This window comes from Abrus precatorius, unplaced genomic scaffold (assembly GCF_003935025.1).
Source record: "Abrus precatorius isolate BTA unplaced genomic scaffold, Abrus_2018 Scaffold2, whole genome shotgun sequence".
Classification (NCBI taxonomy): Eukaryota; Viridiplantae; Streptophyta; class Magnoliopsida; order Fabales; family Fabaceae; genus Abrus; species Abrus precatorius.
The window spans coordinates 30,418,514-30,425,918 of NW_020874362.1; the positions used below are offsets into that span (position 1 = coordinate 30,418,514).

The 7,405-nt window shown below is 29.3% G+C and overlaps 1 protein-coding gene across 8 annotated transcripts; it reads left to right on the forward strand.

Moving 5' to 3' along the window:
- The first annotated feature begins 2,618 nt into the window (after positions 1-2,618).
- LOC113858045 (O-fucosyltransferase 23-like) lies at positions 2,619-6,168 on the forward strand. Of its 8 annotated transcripts, none has more exons than XR_003503327.1 (5): positions 2,625-3,175; positions 3,307-3,457; positions 3,544-4,966; positions 5,149-5,222; positions 5,407-6,168. XR_003503327.1 is itself a non-coding variant. In XM_027490459.1 (3 exons), exon 3 carries the CDS (start codon positions 3,556-3,558, stop codon positions 4,825-4,827), a length of 1,272 nt encoding a protein of 423 aa, XP_027346260.1. In that variant the 5' UTR covers positions 2,619-3,175; positions 3,307-3,457; positions 3,544-3,555; the 3' UTR covers positions 4,828-5,605. The 8 variants fall into 8 exon arrangements, 4 of the variants coding, with proteins under 4 accessions (XP_027346260.1, XP_027346262.1, XP_027346259.1 ...); XR_003503328.1 differs by having other exon boundaries at positions 2,669-3,175; positions 5,140-5,222; XR_003503329.1 differs by lacking the exon at positions 5,149-5,222 and having other exon boundaries at positions 2,699-3,175; positions 5,407-5,598.
- Positions 6,169-7,405: the final 1,237 nt, after the last annotated feature.

The window sequence follows — 7,405 nt, forward strand, 5'->3', positions numbered from 1 at the left end:
CAATCGCTGCTCCACTATTTCAATGTGGTGTTTGTAGAGAGATGTCAATCATTATAGAAATTAATGTAATTAAGAAATAAGAATTTATTTGAATCATAATTGGAATCTATAGAAGTAAATTAAAATATTTAAAAATTAAGAGACAAATGTTAAAACAATAGTTGAAGGACTACAAATATTTTTTTTACTAATATATTTAGTCAACATCATTTTGAACAAATTTATTGAACAAATGCTTTCTCAACACTGTTTTAATTAAATTTTTAAAAATTGTTGAGAAGCATAGAGATCAATTTTATAATAGTATATATATTTGATAGCTTTTGCAATTTCTCATAATTAAGAATTTTTTTTAAATAAACTCACTTTTCTTCTAAATTATTAATTTTAAATATTATTTTAAGTATAGAATTGACTCTTATAATTGTTTGAAGAATTGAAAGTTTACAATTTTCTATCATTATCATCGTCTCGTCAAAATGTTGATCTTTATAATATTATCACCTAAAATTCTGAAGAACTTTTTTACCATAAAGTGTATCCTGATTAATCATAATCAGAAAAAATTAATCAATTCCAAACATACTTTTAATTATTTGTTTAAAGAATATTTTTATTATCTTTAATTTGTTTATCAATTTCTCAATATATTAAAACTAAAACTTTCAAATACTTATTTAATTTAATTTATGTTAGTTGTAAAATAATATTTTATTAGTTAAATTAATGTTCTATTTGGTACACAAACATTTTCATAATATATTTACACTATTTATACTCGTGTTAACTTAAGGCATTAGAATTTCTCCGCAGATATTTACTCCCTTAGCTTTGATGTTAAAACGCATTATCACTGCATATAAACGTGTAGACCTCGTTACTTTGGGATAGACTAGAAAACGCATTAATCAAGATCTTCAACTTTCAACACAAGAAAAATTGTAGCATTACTCTCAAAATAAGTTCACAGGAAGACTAAATGAGAAGATGCTTGAAACCATTCAACAATTGAGCAAGTTTCAAAAATTAAAAAGATGTACATCAAAAATTTGGATTCAGAAACAATTTAAAAGGATTAAGATTCAGAAAAGTGTCTTTCGTATTTTGTGACCATATTTTATGAGCTTCCATGCTAAATTAAATTAATATTTTTTAATTATTTATTTATTTAAAGAATATTTTTTTGTTTTAATTTGTTCATCAAGGTTCAATTTTTAACCAACATTTAACATGATACGTGTTTAAATATTTTTTATACAGTCGTCCAATCATTAATAAGAATAATTGATTTATATAATAATTAATATAAAAGTTATATTCATAATGTATTTTAATTCATTGACAATATAAAAATATTTAAATTAATAATACACAAAATTAAATTTATAAGATTTTTTTTGTAGAGGAAGGTAAATAAATAAATAAAAAATTACAAGGACTTTCCTAGCATAGCTTAAAAAAGTATTCTCAAGTTTGTAAAAAAATGAGATTTAATTTTTAAAATTACAATAAAAAAATTTAGCTTAGCTAAAAAATTTATTTTCACACAAAATATGACTTATGATAATTTATCAATTTTTTTTCAATTATTTTTTTATATCTTAAACTTTTTTATATCTCAAACAAGATTAAAATACTTGTAAAAAAATAAAATAATATATATTACAAGATTTATGCTTTAACATAATAAAGTTAATAAACCTTGTAATATAAAAGATATATAATATTTAAATTTTAAGTTATTTTTAATATGTAAAGTATGACTATAAGTTCAATATAAATATTTTAAAAAATGTCAATGATTCTTGAAACTTCTTTAAGTTAATTTTTATTTTTATTTTTAATAAAAGTATTGAAGTATTAAAGATGAATTTAAAATTCGAATAAGCTTCTCAGCCTACTTAATGCTTTAAGCAAAATTAAAATTGTTACACTTGTTCACATGAATAAAGTTAATTAGAAAGATTTATAACATTAAATATAATTATATAAATTTAAATTTTTTTAGTAAAGATATTTATAAATTACTAATATAAAAAATTTATATCAATTAATCAATTTATTGAAATTAAAGTTTCAAATACTTATATTTTAATTTAATTTTAGTTTAAATCATAGGCTTAACAAAACTTTTTTATATATATTTAACATATATACATGTTCAAAACTAAAAATTTATATTTTAATTCAATTTGTGTTGCGTTCAAAATAGTCTTTTACTGATTAAAGGGATATTTTTTTCTAAGTACACAAGTATTTTATATCGAAGCATTATTTTATTTGTACTCAAAGTGACTTAATCATTAGATTATTCATTTTACCTTGATGTGCAAAAGCATAAGCATAGTTGTCACCTTAATTCCCGTGCATAGATTTCTTAAACGATTTTATATTTGTTTATATCCAAATTACATATATTATAGAAAATGTTCACATGCGTTCCTTCCTTAGTTTATAGCAGCCATCGACAATATATTTATATCAACATAATCCAAACGAAAATCAGTGGCCACATTTAATTTTTTGTTTAGTGGGCAGATAAGATAGCAATTTAAAATCACTAAAATTATTATTTATTTATTTATTTTTATGGAGGGTAAGGCAGCAGCAAAATGTTCAACATCGTACTGAACAAGGGTCTCAGTGTAGCCTAGCCAGTTGGCTCTGTACCAAATCTCACCTGTCCTCTGTTCTGTACAACCTCACCTGCATCTCTCTCTCTCTCTCTCTCTCTCTCTCACACACACACACACACACACACACACACACACACACACACACACAGTTCTGACTCGTTTTCTTTTGTTGTCCTTCCCTTTTGGTCCCTCTTCTCTCTTCCCTTTTGTCTTCTTCCTTCTTCTCTCTACTTTCTCAAATATTCTCTTTTGGGTACCTCTCTTTGCTTTTCCAGCTTAGGCAACCACCTACCTTCTTTTTCGTTTAAAGGGGGATCCATTCTTCCGTGTTTTTCTCCTTAGATTCTTTCTTTCCTCATCACACCATCTCAATTCAATTTTACTTTTGTTGTTTTTTGACAGCCACCTCACTGATTCACACACACTCCTTATTCTTTGTTCCATGTTTTCATCTCTTTTTCAATAGAGATGGGCCATGTTGATGATCATGATCATGATGATGGTGTTTGTCACTACCCAGATTGACACGGCTTGGATAGGTCTTATTTCTTTATAATTATATATATTAATTAAATTTGAATCAAAATTTAGCTTTTCACTTTGCAACTCAATGAACCGATTCTAACCCTTTTATTTTTTAACTTACTTTTATGGAATTTGGATCGTGTAGAAGTTTAGTGGGGAACTCTATTGAAATTTGGTTCAACATTTCACTCCTTCTCCAACACCCTCAGATTGTGCTGGCGTTCAAAGTTGGATCTTGGTTTTACCACACATGTGCACGAGTTCTCTTCATTGGTGTTGATCCTCTCTTGTTGTGAGTAAGTGAATTATCAAATTTAAACAAAATTGATGTTTTGAATGGTGAGAATGTGATTCTGACATGGAAGTGTTGTTTAATTGTAAGTTGTCAAGGTTGATGGGTAGTGGTGGCGCTCTCAGATCCTTGCCTTGCAAATGCGTGTGTCTGCTTGCGGCTGTTTTGATCCTTAGAGCTTTGTTGCTTCTTCCATACCCTGGCTTTGGTGGGCTTGAATGGAGCAACCTTGTGTGTATCATGAACCATTCTCCATCTTTTGGTGCTTTTGGGATTCGGCAAGACAAGTTTTTGGAGGTTCCTCAGATTGTGTGGGGATTAAACAACCAAAAGATTGCATTTGCAAGGGCTTGTCTTACTGCTAGAATGTTGAACCGAACTCTATTGATGCCTAGTCTCAGTGCCTCCTTGTTTTACAAAGAAATTGACCTCTTGCAACCGATTTCCTTCGACAAGGTGTTCCAATTTGACAAGTTTAATGCACTCTGCAGTGGTTTTGTTCAATTGGGTCGCTATTCTCATCTCTTGAACCAAACACAAGTGCTTGAAATCCAGAAAGGGAGTGGTAGGAAGTGGACAGTGGAGAGGGATTTGGATCAATTGAGACAGCATAGCAAAGACCCTTTTGATGACCATGAGGTGATTCGGATCACAGGGAAAAACCCCTTCTTGTGGCATGATCATTGGCCTGTGAAGGACTACGCAAAGGTATTTGAGTGCTTAGTTTTGGTAGATGAGATTTCTCAAGAAGCTGATAGAGTTGTGTCTAGGATTAGAGAATCAGTGGAATTGGAGAATGATGGGTCTTCATTTCAGCCTCTTCCATATGTTGCTGTCCACATGAGGGTGGAAATTGATTGGATGATTCATTGCAAAAAGCTGGAGCAGAGATTAAACACAAATCAAATATGTAGTAGCAAGAAAGAGATAATGGAAAGAGTAGGGAACATTATGGATTTGAAGAGTCCAGTGGTTCTTTATCTTGCAGTAGCTGATAAACTCCTTCAAAATTCTTCCATACTAGAAGGTTGGAGAGAAGGTTTTCTACCTTTAGAGAAGAAGAAACTTGGTGTTGATGGAATTTATAGCAAGTATCCATATTTAATTCAGTCTGCAATTGACTATGAAGTGTGCTTAAGAGCTGATATATTTGTAGGGAATAGTTTCTCTACATTTTCAAGTCTTATAGTGCTTGAAAGAACACAAAAGATTATCAGAATGGGTGTCAAAAGCATGTGTGGAATGGATGTAAGATGGCCTTCTTATGCTTATAATATACCAGGAGAGTCAAATGGCCCTATGCGATGGGTTACAAATATGTCTGATTCAACCCTTCAAGCAATCAGCTATGGCACCAATCACATCTCTTGTTGACAGTGCCGTTTGCAATTCCTACAGCAATTCTATGATCTCCTTTCACTTCATGATTTTGATTAGCACACTTAATTCTTCTTATATAATTTTTTATGTAGAGAATTCAACAATGGAATATATATGTTTTCAGTAAAATGAGGTACAGTTTCTCGTTATTTAACTCTTAATTTATTATTCTAAAACATAGCCTATGACCCTTTATAATCTTGCTTAGAAAGAGATTTTTTATTTTTTATTTTTTATTTTGTTTATATTGTTATAATTTTGGGGTTTTTTCTTTTTCCCGTTTTTAATTTTATTAATGTGGCGAAGGGGCGGCAGTTCACATGTGAGAATTGGAAAGATATGGCCAAGTCTGCAATAATCTGCTAACTGAGTAACTCTGTCTATTTGTTGTACGTATTAGAAAACACAAAGTGTGACATTCTTCTATTTATCATACACAAAAAATTTCCATTTTAAGAAACTATTTTCTGGAGAAGTGGGGTCTTTTGGATTTGCATACAATTTTACTCAGACATATTTCACTTTCAAGTAAGTGCAATCGTGTGTCTCATGAATATTTATTTTTTATTTCAGGTCCAAGGAGTCACCGCAGAAATATTTATGAAGCATTTAAGTCAGTCACATTTTTTAATAAGAAAAAATATATTTTTTTTTGCAAAGATAAGAATTTGTCATTGTTTCTTTCTCATACTTCATGTGAATTGGTGATGGGATTATGGGCCTGATGTAAAGATGGTCATTTGAAGAAAGATGAACTAATTTGATTAAAGTTGTGTTTCTTTCAAGCCTAAAGAGAAGCAGCATTTCTTGTTTGGTTTGTTTTGGTTTCTTTGTTCGTTCCTTCTCTTTGTCTGTTCCTTAATTTTCAGTTGATGAGGTGTTGTGTCCAAAATAGAGTCACAACACTTGCCTTTAATGTGTTGGTCATGGCCCACGAGACAGATGATAGTACAATGATTTGTCTCATCACCCACCCTCACATGCCACTGCTGGGGAAGAGTAAATGTACATCCAATATTGAGCCCTTTAATTCACTTTCTATTTTCTATCACATTATTAACCATTTTTTTTTCTTTTTCAATTCTTCCTACTCTCACTTCTTTTACCCATTCTACACCTAAGAAAGGGTGTTAACATAAAATTATCCATTTTTCTTATTCATTGGAGTCTGTGTTTTCCTTTGTTTCTTATTCTCAGATGAGGAAGTAACTGAGGATGGGATTTGTGTCTACTGAAACGTAGCTGTGAATTATTGGAGCCGCAAGGGTTAACGTTGAATGCATGCCATGAACAAAATTAAGGGAATGAGGGCATTATTGTGAGGATACATACTAGTACCACGTTTGATATAATCTTTTTAACATTTTTTATTATTGACGAAGTTTATGTCAAGTAGATTTCATGTTTTATTTAATGATCAATCTCATTAATACAAGATGTGCAAATATATTTGTTGGGGGGTTAAAGGCTTTTAACATGGATCCTCCATCCCATGCCTATAATATCATGTTGCAAGTGATTTGTTTTAGACCTTATGTTTTTAATTTTTACTTTTTAGCAAAATTTTAAAATTAGAAGTCATTAAATCAATACAAATACATTTATATAAATGAAAAAATATTGTGTGTGAAATCTTACTAAATAACATAACATGTCTACAGCATGATTATTAAAAAGTTAAATAAAAATTAAATTAATATAAAAATTATACTATACATTTTACAATAATAAACATTTAAATAATAACAAAATAATGAAGTTTATACCTAAGTCTTCATTTATTTTTAAAATGTTTTAAATAAAATATTAAAATATTAAATCACATTTGAATAAGAATAATATAACTTATAGTATTAAAATAAATTTACGTTTAAGTGAATTTAATCCAAACACGTTATTAGTCCTTGTCTCAACAAAAGAGTATTAATACACTACACATTACTCCAAATGTAATCTTGCAAATGTTACCAAGTCATAAATGCTTAATAACTTTATGTTCAAGAAAATTTGAGCCATTTTCTTCACAATTTATTAATCAATTGAAGAACCCTCCCCCCAAAAAAAAAAACATTTTCCTATTTTATTGTAAATCTATTTTATAAATTTTGCAAAACTTTAAAAAAGGGTTTTTATTTTATTTTATTTTCCTATTTCGAACAAACCTACAGAAAAGGTTGCAGCAAGCAGTAGCCGTGTTGTTAGTGAAAATTGAGTGAGGTGGCATTATATCAACACATTGTAGGGCACGGCCCACGAGATATTGACTGTGTGATCTGTTTGTTGTGTTTGTGCCAAAAAGTGATCCCTTTCTTTTGGGTAAAGTCACTGACAATTAGGAACTTCTCGTGGGCAAAAGGAAAAAAGAGTTTAAATTGTAAGATGTGAGTATGCATTAGTCCATTGTTTTTATTAAAGAAAATTTTTGCATTTTTTCATTTATCCCTAACTTAATAATAATAAATTGCACTAAATAATAAAATTTTTTCTTTTTCTTCTGAATGCATTTTTGTTTTAGTCCAATAAAATGAAAGTATTTTATCTCTTATTTTTATACTTTTAATCTAGTCCTTGT